The 19,552-nt window shown below is 39.0% G+C and overlaps 2 protein-coding genes and 1 long non-coding RNA gene across 10 annotated transcripts in view; 1 reads left to right on the plus strand and 2 right to left on the minus strand.

Annotated features, from left to right (window-relative positions):
* The window catches only part of LOC144027606 (uncharacterized), a 34,461-nt gene extending 32,947 nt beyond the window's left edge, over window positions 1–1,514 (minus strand). Inside the window, exon 1 of the mRNA XM_077535292.1 lies at window positions 1,403–1,514. The gene's annotated coding sequence lies outside the window, so the exon portion shown is untranslated. The remainder of the gene's footprint in view (window positions 1–1,402) is intronic.
* LOC144027618 (cysteine/serine-rich nuclear protein 2-like) overlaps window positions 1–14,819 on the plus strand; it is a 22,728-nt gene extending 7,909 nt beyond the window's left edge. For 2 of the 8 annotated variants that reach the window (XM_077535331.1, XM_077535310.1), the window contains 6 exons: window positions 1,423–1,525; window positions 5,433–5,607; window positions 8,728–8,940; window positions 11,328–11,590; window positions 11,675–11,971; window positions 13,383–14,819. In XM_077535331.1, coding sequence (XP_077391457.1) covers window positions 8,757–8,940; window positions 11,328–11,590; window positions 11,675–11,971; window positions 13,383–14,327 — 1,689 coding nt within the window. In that variant the 5' untranslated portion in view covers window positions 1,423–1,525; window positions 5,433–5,607; window positions 8,728–8,756 and the 3' untranslated portion in view covers window positions 14,328–14,819. Of the gene's footprint in view, window positions 1–1,422; window positions 1,526–5,105; window positions 5,292–5,380; window positions 5,608–8,727; window positions 8,941–11,327; window positions 11,591–11,674; window positions 11,972–13,382 lie in introns of those variants that run through there. The other 6 variants (XM_077535358.1, XM_077535304.1, XM_077535339.1 and 3 more) reach the window with 5 other exon arrangements.
* On the minus strand, window positions 11,290–17,569 carry LOC144027650 (uncharacterized). The gene is made up of 3 exons (XR_013285502.1): window positions 17,461–17,569; window positions 11,655–11,823; window positions 11,290–11,545 (listed from the first exon to the last, which is right to left on the minus strand). It is a non-coding gene; the product is annotated as an uncharacterized LOC144027650 (long non-coding RNA).
* Window positions 17,570–19,552: the final 1,983 nt, after the last annotated feature.

The following is a 19,552-nucleotide window of genomic DNA, read 5'->3' on the forward strand; positions in this document are numbered from 1 at the left end:
TAATAATAATAAAAAAAATAATAAAAAAAAACAAGGACGATACCCGAGTCTTGAGCAACTGTAAGGTCATTTTCAGTCAGTAGAATTTGCTGCTTAATTCATATTCCACAAAAGTAATATTAAACAGAATGTCGTGTTACTATTGGGGTCACATACAACATATTGGAAAGGAAATTTTTGAGTTGAGCAGAAAAAGAAAGAAATTGATCAGTAATTAAATGACTTATCAGAGGGGTCGTATTCCAAATAAGTGGAATAATGCAGTATTGTACACTTACTTACTGTACTACCCACACACTTTAAACTTAATGAAACTGAACTTATTAAAACACACTTAAGTTTATTAAAACACATTTTTAAAGCATTCCTTAGTGATCGAAGCTGCTTTTTAATGTGTTCCATAATTCTCCCACTCGCTGCCTTGCAAAGTTCTCTAAGAGGTTCAGTATGCTTGCTGCAAGCTGATTATTTGTCACTGACAGTTGAAGTTGACTGTAAATTACAGTACATTTTTTTTCTGCACAACGCCAACAATATATAAACACCAAAATGTTCAACCAAATGATGCAAAACAACATGACTCACAGACAGATTATATATTCTCCACTCTGTGGAAACAACTGCAGCTTGCCACTTCTTCTCTTCTCTTAATTACTTTGCATCCACACCCAGTAGAGCAACGCTCTCCCCAACCATTGACCATTTTTCTGTAAAGGCATACAGCATTTTGATGAACTGGTTTAAAAACAAATAAAAATAACTTTAAATATACAACCACTATTACATTGCTAAATGTAGCTGTTATAGTTAGTGAGAACATATCTATAAAATAAAGAGAGAAAACAAATGCCTTTCCAGTATGTTTCTTCCGATTGGTATTTGGTACATTAAAAGTAAACACAATTTTACACTATTTGAAAATGTAAATTCGGGAAAAAAAAAAAAAAATCCCTGCGATAGAAAGGGACTACGTGATGTTTCACATGTGAAAGCTTTGTCAGACTTCACCATAATATCACTCGACTGTATGTGGGCCATCAGTGGCGGTGCCTGACTGTGCCCAAAATGGGGCCACAAGCGCTCGCAGAAACCTGAGAGGCCGCAAAATGTAGGTTAACTATAAGTTACATAACGCGAGGAACTGAAAGCACAGCGATACGAGACGAGCAGGTTTGGGTAAAGCTCACTAGTCAGATGCAGACTATTGGCTGATGATAACATTGAGGAAAACAGTAGGCCTATCCAAGTGGGAAACCTGTCGCAACATTGCCTTTGTGTTTGTTTGACCGTGAATAGCATTCAATCTGGAACAAAATGAATAGCAATCCAGCTGGAAATCTGGGTTAGTTATACATTAGTGACTGTGTTGAAAAATGAATGGATGCATCACTGCCATGTTTACCTTCATTTTGCTGATTTCAGATGTTGACTCAGTTGATGCAGTGAAAGCGCTGCACTCCTGTGACCTGGAAAAAGTTGGATCATTTCTCAGCTATGATTGGACCGTCTCTACAACAAACCTGTGGTGATGCAAGACATAAGTTCCTTTAAATATCACGTTCATTTTGTGTTATGGGAACATCAGACTGTAAAATACAGTGTTGGACTATTACATACATTTGCAGGGGTTAGGGATTGAGGTTTTACACAAAATATCGTCAAGTCATTGAAAACTCCCCAATCCTCTACCACCACCACCCCCAACCCCAAACCGCCTACCGCAAAAAGTTTATTATTGACTGCAGATGGCATGAATGGTGGGAAAGCCTTAATGTTGTCTAGCTCAGGGATCTGCAACCTGTTAGTCACTCTCCTGTGGCTTCCTGTGGATCTCTAAAAATAAAAAAATAAAAAATGTTGTTGTTTTTTTTGTTTTACATATGTATTTTTTAGAATTTTTTTTAATGAATTACTAATTTTGATATAAATGAATAATTAAATATTCAAAAATTGTCAGAGTCCAAACTTTTAAGTTGTCAGAATAACAAAGACAAAAAGTAATGAAAATGTTTTTAAAAAATTATCTAAAAATGTTCAAAAAGTGACCATAAAGTGTCCAAAAAGGAAGAGGAAAAGCAACTCAACTCAACTTTATTTATAAAGCACTTTAGAACAAGCATTGCTGTACATGAAACATGAATAGGTCATGCAGTAAAGATGAAGAGTAAGATAAGTAAAATAAGAACAAAACAAAACATTGCAAGAGAAAATTACCATAAAATATCTTTGGAATTGCAAAAAAAAAAAAAAAGTTATATATATATATATATATATACACACACACACACACACACACATACATACATACATAAGAAAAAAGGCAGAAAAGAAAATGTTCAAAAAGTAGCTATAAAATGTGCCAAAACAAAAGAAGAAATGCCGTAAGTTACCAGGAGTCAGAAATTTGATTTAAGAAAAGGCAGGAAATAAAATGTTTAAAAAAAAGTAACCATAAAATGTCCAAAAACAAAGAAATCCCAAAAATTACCAGTGTCCAAAAATTGCCAGAAATTGCTTAAAAAAAAACCCAAAAAAACCTCAATGTATCGGCATAAAATGTCCAAAAAAGGAAGAGAGGCAGAAATGTACCCTAATATATCCATAAAATTACCAAAAATATCAGAAATTTTAAAGAAAGGCAGAAAAGTCTAAACATGTCTGAAAAATCAAGTATGAAAACATTACAAGAAAAGAAAAAAAATCCAAAAACGGAAGACGAAAGGTAGAAGAAAATGAATCTCAAAGTATTTGTTATGGTGCAGCTCTAATTAGATCTTGGGCCCTCAGTAGCCTCCATTAAACTAACTATTCGTTTTGTGGCTCCACACAGATTTTTTGTTAGCTATTTGGCCAAAAATGGATCATTTGACAGTAAAGGTTGCTGACCCCTGGTCTAGCTCCTCAACTCATTTAAGCATACAATAGTTCATTGGCACCAAGATGCCCCATTTTTGGCAATAAAGCACTACTCCCCACCCCCAATGAAGCTCCTCAACTCATTTCAACATAGATCCTTGGCACCCGTGTACCACAAAATGGCATCATAGCATTTTTGAGATCAGGTTAAAAAAAAAAAAAAAAAAAAAGTGAATACTGCAGGTGAATGTGCGTGTTGCAAATATGGAGCAGAACCTTTTGAAAAGACAAATGATGTGGATGACTTTGCTGATATGTTCTTTGAGTGAAAGAGTCCTCCCTGCCAGCCAAAGTGGGTCAGGCGCTCAGAACACACATCCCTCTCTCAGTCAGTGCACTTGACCCAGCAGGTGTTAGCGCTGTTTTAGAGTTTGAATCAACAAATCAAGTACAACATGGAGTCAAAGCTAAAGCCCAAGGGTATTTTGTCTTTCTGTTCATCTGTCTTTCCATCTGTTAATCTGCCACACGCTCTGAGCAATGAGCTTCATTTTCCTCCCAGTCAGGGACAGCGAGTAGCCTGTGATTATCTTTAAAGCAGGCGCTGGAATGTTAATCCCGTCTAGATTTGACCGTCTAATCTGTCATACATGAAAAACTAGAATTCACAGTTGGAACGCTTCAGAACAAATGTGCATACATTTAATGGGTTGGGCTATCAATTACACTGATATCTGTGATGCAAACCATAAAACATGCAGCGGGTTTTTACCATAAACTAAAATCTGTGACGCGTCTTTTAAAACAAAAGGAGTTTGCTGGTTAGAGTGTTTGATTTACTGTATCATCGCAGAGAAGCGCCAGAGCTTTTCCACATTTAAGCAAGGTCGGACAAACTTTATGACATCACCACTGTAGGAATAGGGTCTCTGGTAGTAAACACGTGATATAGGCAGGAAAGTCACTGGGAAGCAAGTTTCTCATCAGCATACGGACCTCACAAACGTAAAAAGAAAATCTACATATTAATTATACTACAGTAGAACAATGACTTAGTGGTTAGCAAATTTCCAAATCTGGTTCTCGACAGGCCCTATCCAGTCGGCTTTCCATGCCGCTCTCATCCAACACAAAACACAAAATAATCAGGAACGTTATATCAACTGCTGCAGAGCTTGCTAATCATTTGATTCAGGTATGTTTGAACAGGGAAACATTGGGGGGTGGTTGTATGGCTGGATAGGAACTCTCTCGGGCCAGACTTATAGATTTGTAGCCTTATTCCTACATGTGTGTTAATAGAAGACTCTCAATGGTCCATAAGTATAAATGGCTTCTTGTCTTGTGCCCATCGACAAACTGGCGACCATTTCAGGGTGCACCCTGCCTCACACCCAAAGTCAGTATAGGCTCCAGCTCACTCATCAGGAAAGGCTGCATCAAGCAATCTAACTAGCATCCCCTGAAAATCACAATTTCTATTTTTTATTTTATTTTTTTTGCCCTTTGACCCTCCTTGATTCAGCTTTGCTTCATGTCATTTGTCAAAATGTTCGTTACTCTACTTGTTTGTTGCGGTTTACAACTGCAAAATGTATGTGAATCCTTGACTTCTTAAATCCCCATAACAACTCAACTCAACCATAACTAGAGAATAACTTCTATGCAAATGTCTTTGAACAATTGACTAACAAACTGCAACTAAAGTGAAAACAATTTTTGCACGAGAGAAAATTGAGTGACTCATGATATTAGAAGCAACTTTCAGTATGAACGGCAACCACATATATATATATTTTTTTTAAAGTAAATGAATACAGTAGCTACTTATTTGAAAGTGTCAATCAAAGTTGAACATTATTATCACTGTACAAATCTTGTATTGGTACCTGTGTCCATGGAGTGTTTATACTGTGTTGTAAAGATAAATTGCCATAATAACATCTATATAGGGGTATTGAGTTTGAATCAACAAACACACCTGAAGGTCATCAGCAAGCTCGGCATAAGCCTGATAACGATTCTGTTCATTGGAATCAGGAAAACATCCAAAACCTGAAGGACTCCGGCCCTCGAGGACCGAGTATAGGCACCACCAGTCTAAACACATACAGTAAATGATGTAGTTTTTTTTTTTTTTTTTTTTTTTTAATAAATAATGTGGAATGTATGTTTGGTTCCATGGTTCCATTAGCTTTTACGCATCAATAGCTGCAAGAAATGATCAAAAAGTACAACCACCAGCTGGAGGTTTAAAGTTTATTTATCTCCCGTTACGTCACTGCTCTGGCAGAACGCGACTGGAATCGAAGAGGAACATCCCTAATCACGAGCTTGACTCGTGCAACGAGATGAATCCCGCTGAAGGACACTTGGTTTCGTTTGTCACGACAGTCATTAGCGTTGAAGATTATAATTTAGTCCATGTAGTTGTGGTACGTTGATCTGTTTTATAATTTGATATATTTATTTTATTTTTACAAATGCTGTAATCGCATTTCATTTAGTCACAGTGTGTCGTTATGTCAAATGCCGAGGGGTGTATGTATGCTCTTGTCATGTGTGTACTCTTTGAGAGGTGCCAGCAGTCCTGAGGCGTTCACGCTGTCTGCCTGTGCTGCTGCTACTACAGTGAAACATTAGCTTCACACAAACACTGACGAGAGGCGCAGCTGGCTGCAAGAGACCGTCAAATCTGCCATAAAGCACACTTACTTTTCCCTCCGTCGTTATGCTGCCTCTGAAATTGTGGTGAGTGCAGTGTTTAAATTATTAATATACGCAACTGCCGGTGGTTTTGCCTATGGCGTTATGTTTTTAATTATTACGTCACGAGTAGTACCGTACAGTTTTTGGTCATTACTCAACTGTTAAATATTTAAAGCGACATGCTGCCATTGCCCTAAAGAACCGACGACTCTCTTCAAAGACACAAGTTTTTAAACGCGTCGATCAGTGTGTGTGTGTGTGTGTCTGCGCATTGTTGCGTGTGTGTGTGTGTGCGCGCGCGCGCCCGTGCGTGTTAAAGAAAGCGAGAACACTGTTGTCATTGTAACTGACATGTCTCTGCAAGGGGTGAAGGGGTCAGCCGCATAATGACTGTTATTACATTGTATGAGGAAACAATATTACTGTAAGTGTGCCACGTGCCGGTGTACTGATGCACTTTTAATAAACATTAACACAAGAGTGGGTTCCCACCAGCTTGCTTGTGTCTTTAAATAATAGATGGGATATCAGTGGAGAGCACAGTATCTTTCTGATGCAATATACTGTGCTAAATACATTAAATGTGATGGTAAATGGGTGGAAAGAGGCAGTGAGTCATTAGGAAAACTGTTGTCTACTGTGGCATCTGGATACTGTCTGAATTGTGCTTCTTGTTTTATTGCATATTTGTTGATTGAGCCAGACACACACAGTGAATGGCTTGTTAATTGAGGATGGTGGAGAAAAGCAGCCTGTCACTTAGATCAACCAGAAGGGGTGCTGCTGTTTACCTGCTGTATTTTATGGTTTAGAGGAGGTTCCGGCTTTAGTCTTCCTGAATCTTGCATATTTATTTTATACCACACTGACTATAAACGATGGAATTGTAATAATTAACTGACTTGCTGATCAGCATCAAGTGACTACACATGATTTGACAGTCATCCCATTTTGTCACATTTCCCATTTCTTCTCTGTCACTTTCTGAGAATGACATTCCAATGAGGAAATTTTGCATTGAAACTATGTGTTGTTGTTTAACATTCTTTGACCACTTGAAATCGGTTGCATACTTCCTTTCTTGGCTTAGACCCAAGACATCACACATGCCTTTCATGCTAAACAATGACAGCTATCTCCGAATTAACAACGCTGGCATTCCATTATGCTCGACTTTCACTAAGTAGCCTTGAAAAGCCCTGATAGGGTTTTAACTCTCAACATGTGGGTAAATCTTCCTTATTCATGTCCCCAAAATAGCAATTTGTTAACCCCCACCTCAGTCTCTCTCTTTCCTCAACTTCACCAAAAACACGAGGAATCACTGGAATGTTAATTACACTGCTGGAAAAAGAAAAAGCTGTTAATTCCCCCTCTATTCAAACTGTCTTAAATCAGGGACTCACTTTTTAAATGTCAATTTGAGAGGTAAGTGCTATCGATATGCAATTAGCTTAAACAAACTAGTTGAACAAACCGGCTTGGCCAGCACAGATGCAGCTCGCTTTCATTAAAACAACACTTTGTATTTGAACTTTAGGAAAATGATGTAGAGTATACACAGTACTCTACCGAACACTTACTCCACCATTACATTTGTTTTCATGACCATATCGTCACCTTCCTAAAATAATGTCTTTTTTTTTTTTCGAAAACACAAAAAAACTCAACCAAATACTGATTATTTTATCTTCATTAGTAATTTAATTTCAAGGGTAGAATGGAATGCTCCGTTTGTAATCGATATTAGCAGAGGCTAATTCTCAGCCAGCATCCTGAGACATGTCAAGCATTTTTTTGTTGTCAAAATATGACTTAGCTTAGGCCACTATTTTAAGAGGGTGATGATACTGTATAAATTATAAAGTGGAATAATAGCCAGCAAAGCACTGACTTTAACAAAGGCCAAACTGTAATGTGAAAGGTGGAGTGTTGCATTTTGTTTATCCAGATTTCATGAGTACACAGGTGAGCTAGTGGTAAGGCTTTGGAAACTAGCAGGATTGGAATCAGGCAGAACGGCTGAGTTGAAGAGGGGGAAGTCTTCCTTAATGAGGCTTGCTTTGCTCTTTTCTACATGTATTGTGACCCATTAGCACAACCACAGGGGAATTTGATTCATAATTGCTTCCCTAATTGGACAGGTTTTTATCCCAGATTGACTTGGCGTTGCACTTTACTGATAATTTGTTCTATTAATTTGAGCGGTTTTCTTCCTTACGTCAAATGACTGCAGGGAAAAGGGTAATTTAACATGCACATTACTGAATATAAATACAGTGGTACCTTGACTTATGAGTGCCTTAAATTAAGACTCTTTTTTTTTTAATTACGAGCTGCCGTGTGGTCATGTATTTATTTTTATTTTGTGTTGTGAGTTGATGCACTTTCAGACATTTAGCGAATGAATGAATTATAGTGCTTCAAAGAATTTTATTTGTCTTATTTATTTATTTTTTACTTAAACATTTTCTTGTTTTGTACCAAAAATAAATGATCGTCCTACTGCACATGCTGCACTCCAACTTCAAGTTTTTGCCAACATAAATAAATGTATATTATTATAAATATATATTGTCATAAATTTAATTTGGTCCATAAGGAACTCACTTATAGTATTTCTAGTGTTTTTAAATTGGTCTTAATATTTTTTAAATGAGTAAACATTTTCTTGTTTCTCACCAAAGAAATTAATAATCGTTCTACTGCACAGTGCACAAGCTGCACTCCAACTTCAAGTTTTGTCTAAATAAATAAATCAATAATAATATTAATAATAATAATTATTATTATTATTTTTATTATTATTATAAATTCCATTTGGTCCAAAAGGAACTTTCATAATTCCATCCATCCATCCATTTTCTTGACAGCTTATTCCTCACAAGGGTCGCGAGGGCTGCTGGCGCCTATCTCAGCTGGCTCTGGGCAGTAGGCGGGGGACACCCTGGACTGGTTGCCAACCAATCGCAGACTTTCATAATTATAGTTTCCAATTTTTTTTAAATTGGTCTTAATATTTTTAAATGCTTAAACATTTTCTTGTTTTGTAGCAAAAAAAAAAAAAAAAATTGTTTGAATAATCATGATTTCAATTATTGCACATGTTGGGACGTCCACATGATAATTAGTTAAACGGAACATTTTTTTTTTTTCATGCAGAATGTCTCTCAACCAGCATAGCCAAAATAATGGCAGGTGTCCTGAAGCGGAAGTTTGCAGCGGTTGAGGAAAACCCCAGCAACTCTTGCTCTTCCTCCTCTCCACCATCCTCTTCACCCACATCTTCAGACTGCGAGTCCGACGGTGAGAGCGGCTCCCCTGAGACGCAGGATTTTATACCTCACAGCCCCTCTGCGCCCACCAGCTTACCCAGTGAGTATCCAAGCCGACGAGCCGTCTCCAGCCTCTTCCTTATCTGGCCACTTGCCATTAATGTTTTATAGGAGTGTCTCTTATCGCGCTGCAGCAGCCCTATTATGACTTACTGATATGAAAATGCTAACCTCAGGCCTGTTTTGACAATGTAGGGAGAAACGTTCACTTCGGCTGTCTGTCTTCTTGAGCAGAGATGATCTTTTTTTTTTCCGCAATAGGTTGCTGCGGAATCCACTCAATTACTGGTATTAAAAAGTCTGACTAAAAAAAAATAAAAAATCACGTGTGTGTTTGTGTAAAACAGGTCCATTCCCGTTGTTTTTCAATCTGTTATGAAGTCGCACAACGGAGCCACGGTGCAAACAGGCCAAGTGCAGAGCATGCTTTTTAGACGTGCAGACACACAGCCTGAGATTAGCTTAGTCAGCTGGCTTCACTTGTTTACTGACTGGTGGGACAAGAATTCATCCTCAGTTATGTGTGAAGGTCAGAAAACCTTTCTGAAAGCAAACTGTTAAATGAGGCAGTAATCTGGAGCATTACCTCACTGAATAAAGATTTCCATCGTGTTCTTTTATTTTCTTTCTCTCTCTATTTTCTTTTTTCTTTTTCCCAGTAGCAACAGACCCTTTGCAGGAATTTGCTATCAATTCAAACCACATGTTGTTAATTTGGGCACCCAGAGGTCTGGAAGGGCAATTTATATGTGACAAGTCAAAATTAGCCTCAAGTCTTTGAAGACTTTGTCTAGTTTAAGGATGTGCATGTTTACATGTTTATTTTATTCAGACCGCTCTGTCCAATTTTGAGTAAAAGTGTATTTGTATTTGTTTGCAGGAAATTACTAAACTTAAAATACTTTTGAAATTGTTTTCAAAAAATGTAAACATATATTGAAAAAGTTGCTGATAAACTTCTAGCATGACTTCTTCATCTAATCAACCGATATGACAATTTTAAAGGGGAAGTTAATCCCCCAAAAAAATATTGACAATAATATGTTCTATGTAGCCTCACTAGTCGGTATTCTGGTTAATATTGTCTTAGTGGAATATGAGTTAAGCAGCAAAATCCAACAGTTTTTATCAGTATCACAAGGCCATTTTGCCACTTGCAGTTGACTGAAATTGACATCACAGTTGCTCAGGACTCAGGTAAGAACCAATCACAGCTCAGCTTCAGAAAACAGGCGAGCTGTGATTGGTCGTTGCCTGAGCCCTGAGCAACTGTGATTTCATCTTCAGTTGACAGCAAGTGGCAAAATCAACACTCCCTGAGATGGATAAAAACAGCTAGATTTTGCTTCATAACTCGTATTCCACAAATGTAATTTGAATCCCAATGTCATGTTTAGACTAATGAGGTCACCTATAACATTATTGTCAACAAATGTTTAAGGTTGACGTCCCCTTTTAAGAGGTAGTCAACCCAAAAACTTTGTTTACAATAATACATGCAGCCCCACTAGTCTCAACAGGGTATTCTGATTAATATTACATTTATGGAATATGAGTAAAGCAGCCAAATCCAACCGTTTTTATCCATCTCAGGGGGCAGCCATTTTGCTACTTGCTGTTGACTGAAGATGGCAGCACAGTTGCTCAAGACTCAGGTAACAACCAGTCAAGTTTCAGCTTCAGAAAACAGGTAAACTGTGATTGGTCGTTAGCTGAGCCCAGAGCAACTGTGATGTCATTTTAAGTCGACAGCCCGTGGCAAAATGGCCGCCACCCTCTAGGTGGAGGAGTGGAACCGTCATTTGCCTTCGGTGCCGGTTGGCGTGGGTTCACTTCTCCGCCTGGGAGACCACGTGTGGCTTACATGATGTAGGCTTGTGTGATTGAGTGTGTGATATATATATATATATATATATATATATATATATATATATATATATATATATATATATATATAAATATATATATATATATATATAAAAATGAGATGGATAAAAACGTTTGGATTTTGCTGCTCAAAATCCACAAACGCAATATTAATCAGAATGCTCTGTTTAGACTAGTGGGGACCCATACAACATATTGTAAAGAACATTTTTGGGTTGACTTCCTCTTTATGGTGGCCTGACAGAGCGGCTCACTGGCCGGTGTTTGTCAGGTGTTAATGTCGAGCCCTGTTAAACTTCGAACATTGCATTTGAATGTACTGAGAAGCAGTCGGAATAATTTTGGATATACAGGAAACTTTTCGTCCTCATGTAAAGAGAAATATCAAAATAGCTTTAAAATGTTTTGAATGCTCGATGATAACTAATAGATAGACATTGATAAAAAAAAATAAAAAATAAAAAATTGGATTGTTAACGCATCAATAACCAAGTCATTTTTATTTTATTTAAAGCAGATCTCTCTTTATTCTTCTCTCAGTTGGGTCCATTGTGAAAAAGCCGAGGCTGGTAAAGAGGCAGTGTCGTGTGCGCTTCGACCAAGTTGCTGTGTTCAGTTTCCCCCGCTGCCAGGGCTTCACCAGTGTGCCCAGTCACGGTGGTGCCACCCTGGGCATGATGCGGCAGCACAGCGCCCTCCACAAGTACACAGTAGCAGAGCATGCATCGGAGCAAAGGCGCCGACGCAGGCAAAGGCACCTGCTCAGATTAAGAGAGGAGAGAAATGATACATCGACACAAAATGTGAGTGGACTTCATTTCATCAGTACAGTATTTAGCTCCCCTTGTTTACTGTACATCATCTTACCGAGTCTGCTTTGATTACAGCGGATCACCAATAAGGCTGTTGGTCAGAATGAAGCAGGTCAGCTGACGTTAGACCAAATTCCAACTGATGACATCCACATCAGTGAGGCTGAGCTGGACGATCGAGGCTCCCTGCAGCCGTATTCGTCCAGGCAGCGGCAGGCTCTCCTCTTGGCATCCGGGGTGAAGCGCATAGACAAGGAGGAGAAGAAGCAGCTTCATTCTCTGCGTTTGTCCAGGGAAGCGTGTGGATGTGACTGCCAAGGCTTTTGTGAGCCCGAGACCTGTGCCTGCAGCCTGGCAGGCATCAAGTGTCAGGTAAGACCCACAGACCAAGATTATTATACTTAATGGTAATGAAAACAAACAAAATAACGAAAACAAGAATTGAAAAAAAAGGAACAAAATGAGCAAGTGTCGATTTTCCGATTCAAATATTTTATTGTCTGCGATTGGCTGGCAACCAGTTCAGGGTGTACCCCGCCTACTGCCCAAAGCCAGCTGAGATAGGCTCCAGCACCCCCCACAACCCTAGTGAGGAGTAAGCGGTTCAGAAACTGGATGGATGGATATTTTATTGTTACATCGTGACTAATAATATAGTCAAAAAAAATCTTGATTTTCATCTTCGGCAATTTTATACATGAACCTCCAGTGTTAATTTTAAATACAGGGAGTATTAGTCAATAGTGGCATCAAAATAATTTGCAAAAAAAAACTAAAATACATTAAAATAAAAAAAATAAAAAATAAGATAGTGTCCGACTGAAGCCCAAGTCTTTGCCAGTCACCACACAATTTATACATGCACTTTTCTATCAGGTATTATTGTTTTCTCACATACTATATCACTTATTTAAATAAAGTAGGCCTACACACTTTTAGTGTTCAAACCTTTATAATAGTAACAATAATGATCAAATAATATCCAAAACATTTATCTGAGAAACAAAAATATAACGGCGATCCATCCATTTTTTTCCGGACGGTATGTTTTCCTAAAATATTATAATAATAATCATCATAAAAACACACATGCAAGATTAACAACAACAATAAAACAGCTGTTAGAAATGACACTATGATGAAGATACGAGGCTAAAATCCATTTTGACAGAGGTAGCTCATATTGCAGCTCGTGGCCTACTCCAGCCCGCGTGGGTCTATTCGTCTGGCGGACTCACGGCGCGCTAAGCATTCAACCACGATTCGGGGCAGACAGTCTTAATTTTAATGATGAAGATACGAGGCAGGACACATAAACCCATTTTGACCGAGACCGCATCGCCGCCGTGCACCCAAAATTCCATATGAGCGCTCGTGGCCGGTGCGGGAGGTGCCGGACGCACGGCGCGGTGTGCATTCAACCACCGTGACTGGGCTCGGGGCTGACAGACTTCATTTTAATTTTGAAGATGGGAGGCATGACATGTACTGTAAACCCATTTTGACCGGAACCACATCGCTGCAAAAAACAAACAAACAAAAAACAAAAACACTGTAAAATATAAACGCATGCTTTAAAAATATCCGCGAGGCCGCGAAAGATGAACCCGCGATAAATGAGAGAACATTGTACAGTGCTATTTTTCTTGATTAAAATCTTGCAACAACAAAACAATACTTTTTTTTTATAGGGTGGGGCTGGTATGGATTTATGGTAGAGAACACAAACAATATTGATTGAATTTTGCGTTCATCACTCATAACTGTGGCTTCTCATCCTCAGGTGGACCGCTTCAGCTTTCCATGTGGATGCACTAAGGACGGCTGTGGAAACATCGAGGGACACGTCGAGTTTGACTCCAAACGTGTGCAGACGCATTACATCCACACTGTCATGCGACTGGATTTAGAGCGGCGCCTGCCAAGCCGAGAGGACCGGTCGCTACTTTCAGAAGAGCTTGTGGAGTCCGAAGATCTGAGTGAGACTCATCCTGTGAAGAGCGAATCATTCAAGAGGCGCCCTTTTGGTTTTTCCTTGGAAGAAGACGATCTTGCTCTTACAGTTCCCACCAGTCCTACGTTTAATTTCCTCCCAGAGCGAGCAGTGGTGGAAGAGAACAGCTGCAGTAGCGACATGACGGAATCCTCCAGCTCTTCTTCGGATTGCGATGGTGGGCAACTTCCGGCCAATCACGGAGGAGCGCCTTGTGGCCTCAGCATCTGCGATTCTGAAAATAAGAACTATTCCATGTGTCACCAACTGAGACTTATGGCAGCACCACTGACCCTGGGCAACAGCAGTTGTGACTCTAACTGGACAACTGACAGAATGGGACCACTTTCTGCAAACTCCCTGACAGACAATAACAACTCAGTTGTGATGACAGATTATCTTGATGAGAATGCAAACCAAGCAAGAGACCCCTCTGATAATGAGGATTCCCTTGAAGGCTATCCAAACACTCCCTCCCCTACCCTGGACTATACCTCCAGCAGGTACATGGACCCGAGTGTGTCGTCAGAGTCCGACCTAGAGTTTTTTGACAGCGACTATCCCTCCGGGCCACTTGAGCTGTTCAAAGGGCACAGACACTCAGACAGCTTTCATCACCTCCAGCTGATCAGTTCTGTTTATTTGCCACAGTGTGAATCAAGCAGCTACCTCCTGGAGTCTCTGATTGGCCTGACTGAGGCCAGCCCAGCGCAGCCTTATGATAATCAGCTTTGAAAGGAATTGAATTGAACATTTTGGATAAGACCAGAAGTTGTGTTAGAGAATAATTAATAGTTGTTTTGATTTTATTTATTTTTCCTGTTATTAAAATGTCAATTTGTTTTTATCTATGGCTATATTTTTTGTGTGATGTCCATACACATGTATTTGTAATGCCAAATGTTTATTTCACGAGGTTTTAATTCTAATTTTGATTTATGATTCACTTTTCATACCATCACTACACATATGTATGAACCATTTGGTGCACAAGCATCTGTCTCAAAATATAAACAAATTGTAACAATTATTTTGGTAACTGGCTATAATATAAGGAGATGACCAACTTTATATATATGAAGCTATGGAAAAAATTGTTTACTTTTGTTTCAAATAGGTTAGTCATTGTTATGACTGGTTGAATTGTTCTTGACATGCCTTCCAATATATATTTATGTACTGTAGTAATAAATGGAACTATTTATTTATTAAAATCGCTCAACTCAAGTGTGTTCAATCTATTACAGTCCATAACTATTCATTTATTCAGCGAACAAGATCAATCAGTAAATGTTTTCAAATGTTATCCATCCATTCATTTCCAATACCATTTTTCATCAGGCTTGCGGGTGAACTGGTGCCCATCCAAGCCAGGTGACTCAGGGGAGAGGCAGGAAATAAACCTTGGACTGGTTACTACTGTGTTGGAAATTTACAGCATAAAAGAAAACCTTACAGCGAGATGTGAGGCAGGTGCGCTTACCATCGTTCACAGTAGGCTACTGCCCAGATAGTGAAGAACAATGAGCTAATAAAAGCCAGGAGGAAAGTGGGTTTTGTTAATAATATGGGACAGATGGCAGGAAAGACAGACATGAGGGAAAAGAGAAAGGAACACCAATTAAATTGTACATGCCCGATTCTGTCTTGGCTGAGGTCTTAACCAGGGGTGGATTTATCCATTTCAGTAAGTATGGTAAGCGGAAAACCTTAATTTACCCAATTTAAAACTAGTATACAGCAACCAATAAGATGGCCAGGTGGAAATTTGCACCACAGTGGCCAGTATAGCTACCTATTATAGCCTGTATTACTGACAGCTTTCTTTTTTTTTTTTTTTAAGTATTTTGCTATTCTGTATTTAGTTATATATACACCCATAGGCTTGCAGTGTTTAAGATAATTGTTTTGATTTTGACTGTTAGAAGAATGATTGGTGATGAATGCATTTAATGCATGAATGTGTTTAATGTGAGCCGAAAACACACCTTCTGTCTTTCAGAAGTGCTAATCTGGTGGTGGTGGTAATCCAATGTAAAAATTAGGTAGCTACTAGCAACCAAATTATAGAAATTTACAGACTTACAATAATAGCCTGAGGCAACGCTAGCTAGCTGCCGTCTTTTTTTCTTTAGTTAACACAGTAAAAGACAAAAAGTATTTTGTATGCAGATATTATTATTTTATTTGAAATAGGAACCATTTCTTGACCGCTTATTCCTCACAAGGGTCGCGGGGGCTGCTGGCGCCTATCTCAGCTGGCTCTGGGCAGTAGGCGGGGGACACCCTGGACTGGTTGCCAACCAATCGCAGGGCACACAGAGACAAACAACCATCCACACACACACACGCACACCAAGGGACAATTCGGAGCGCCCAATTAACCTGCCATGCATGTCTTTGGAATGTGGGAGGAGACCGGAGTACCCAGAGAAGACCCACGCGGGCACGGGGAGAACATGCAAACTCCACCCAGGAAGGTCCGAGCCTGGACTCGAACCGGAGACCTCAGGACTGGGAAGCGGACGTGCTAACTCGACTACCGTGCCGCCCTGAAATAGGAACCGATCAGTAAAAAATAAAAAAGATGAAAGAAAAGGAAAAACTTATAGCCTACTTACAAATACATTTCAGATTCTATATTTTTACTTTTACTATAGTAACTTTCTCAACCAGTTCTAAAGTGTTAGAGTAGACTACCGTGCTCCGTGCAAATTCGTGCTACGTTGCGAGGTCGTAAAGCAAGGCGACTGGCGATGACCTCTTAACTCTTTGACTAGCAGCCATTTTCACTGGACCAACCCCCCTTGATACCAGCCATTTTGACTGATCTTGCAAGGCCCACAGAATATTGAGTTCTAATGCCATTTAAACACGGGAAAGAAAGATTAGAATAGTATATTTCTATCTTATTCCGTTCTCAGAGTTTGAATATGGCTAGGTTTTGTGAAAATTCCCATTTTTGACCAAGAAATGGGAGAAAAAGGGCTTTTTGTAAAAAACAGACATTTCAAGCACAACTTTGACTTTAACACTGCTACTTTTTCTTCTGTGACAGCTCAAACATCTAAATGTTTTCCTTCTATAAAACAACATTACAAAAAGTGCTTTTGACAACATAAATAAAGAACTATTGAACTAACTAAGTGAACTATGTCCATAAGTGTCTGTCCGTGCATGTGGGATGTCTTTCGGCTGCCACCCGGTTGGTTGCCAGCTCCAACCATCCCCACAACTTCTACATGCACCGCCTGTACATTGTAGAACCATAAACAATTGCAAATATTAGATTTTTTATTGCTTCAGTATGAAGTATAGTAGGCTACTTTTAGTCACCTTTATATGCACCAACAAAGGAAGGCCGATCTCTGGCTGCTGGATGAATATGTAATTGAAAAACAGGCACTCAGAACTTCGTTGTGGGTTAACTTCACTGATCTGTATATATTGCTGGATAGCCAGGCCAAGACATTTAAAGCCGCGAGGCCGCCATATTACTACTCCCAAGAAAGAAACGTTCCTCAGTATACGATCCTATGCATTTACAGTACATTTGAGACAGCACTTAGTAGAAACAGCATGATTTATGATGTTTTAAAATTTGTAAACGTAAACAAGAGGACTTCAGACATTTTACAATTTGCCTTCAATACATATGCTGAATGATGTTTACAGGAGGAAACTTGTATATTTTCTATTAAAGAATTATAACTGTAATTCAAAAGATGCCTCTGCCAGATCTAAGATTGGGGTCTAAGGAACAACATAAAAACTAATAAAAGAAAAAGGGGTGTTCAAAGCAACACATTTTTTTTAAACCATTAATTCAGCCAACACCTCAGTGTTGACACAAGGGAAAAAGGCTTACCAAGCCCGCAACAGGTTTCAGCCAACCGGCAAAGTGGCTTTCCCATTCTTTTCTGTAAGTTTGTGGACAATGCTGCTTATTTCTCTTTCTTGTCTCTCGTCCCTCCTCACTATCACCTTCAATGGAATTGATTTTGCTTCGGTTTATCTCTCCTCTGTCTTCTGCTTTTGGCTCTCATTCACGTTGTTTTGGTGATTCGAGTCTTGCGTGATTTGCTGTCTGTGAGCGTCTCCTGGGGGCGGGCACTTACCATTCAGCCAATCAATGCATGGGCGTTGTAATGCGTGGAGGCTGATTGAGTTGAGTTGAGTTGAGTTGAGTTGAGTTGAGTACATATACGTCATATGTATTGAAAGAGTTTTAAATTATTTTATTTTTATTTTTATAACATTTATTTATCAACAAATGAAGCTGACCCTTCTCGACCTCTTGGGGACCGCCGCAAAAGCAACTTGAAGTGAGAACGTCGGACTGAGGAGGGCAGCAAAATGAATATATGACTGGATAGCCGATAGGCACTTTTGAAGTTGTGAGGCCGCCATATTGCTCCTCCCAAAAAACATTTCTCGGCATACGATCCTATATATTTACAGTATCGAAATTGGAAAATATTTGAGACAGTACATAGTAGAAACTACGGAAGCGTAGAGCTGCCAATGTGGAGTAAACATTTTTGGCTGGCGAGTATGTTTGAACATACTCGCAAATACGTTCGAACATAGTCGCAACTACGTTCAAACATAGTCGCAAATACGTTGGAACATAGTCGCAAATACGTTGGAACATACTCGCAAATACGTTGGAACATACTTGCAAATACGTTCGAACTTATTCATAAATATGTTCGAACATACTCGCAAATACGTTCCAACATACTCGCAAATATGTTCGAAGGGCTACATGCTACAAAGTTAGCATACCTTCCCATAATGCCACGGAGTATTATTTGCGCATGCGCGAGTGAAAACAAAACACCATTTTTTAGGCATTTGGGCCACATTACCAATTCATTAGAAAATTAAGTAGACAAAAAACAGTGTTTATTCGTAACTTTTACGATTTATTATTTCTTCCGCGCATGATTTAGGTTCGTCATTTTTTTTCACTCGCGCATGGCAATATGGGAAGGTATGCTAACTTTGTAGCATGTAGCCTACAAGTACGTTCGAACATATTTGCAAGTATGTTCAAAAATATTTGCAAGTATGTTCGAACATACTCACCAGGCAAAAATGTTTACCCCACATTGGCAGCTCTACGCTTCCGTAAGAAACAGCATGATTTATGATGTTTCAAATTTGTTAAACATAAGCAAGAGGACTTCAGACATTTACAACTTGCTTTTACAGGATTAAATATGTGTGTGTGTGTGTGTGTGTGTGTGTGTGTGTGTGTATATATATATATATATATATATATATATATATATATATATATATATATATAAAGAATTATAACTTATTCAACAAAAGATAAGATACATCTGCCAAAGCTAATATTGGGGTCTAAGAAACTGAACAATAAAAGAAAAAGGGGGTCTTCAAAGCAGCACATACTTGTTAGTATTATTTATTTATTTATCACTTGTTAAAAAGAATAAGCGAAGTGAGCATTAAGTTTGCGCATGCGCGAGGGAAAAAACAAGGCTACCAACTACCCTACCAATTTGAATGGGGGAGATTAGAGTGGTGGCAATCTTTGCGTAACTGTACACTTTAAAGCTTACAAGTCAACTTCCCCGATGTCAGTAAACCACATGCTATGCATGTTAATAAAAACAGCAACTTTCCAGCATTTGAAAAACTTTTCTATCAGAGTCGAGTCCATTGGATCCAATTCATTTTCAATGACCGTTTGGTAGTTTCGCCTACCCACAATGCACCATGCTGCTACCCATAATGCACCTTGAATTCGATGCGCAATTCGCTTATAGTGACCACCCCGCCGCGGCCCTGCATACAAACTGGCTGTCTAATCTGTACATTTTATACAGTACTGTAGTCTGGTCGCGAAATGGGAGGAGCAAGATGGCCGCACTATGACTTCAACGGCTTGCACAGGCGTGTATGGTCTATCGTTTATCCAGTCATAT

This window comes from Festucalex cinctus, chromosome 1 (assembly GCF_051991245.1).
Source record: "Festucalex cinctus isolate MCC-2025b chromosome 1, RoL_Fcin_1.0, whole genome shotgun sequence".
Lineage (NCBI taxonomy): Eukaryota > Metazoa > Chordata > Actinopteri > Syngnathiformes > Syngnathidae > Festucalex > Festucalex cinctus.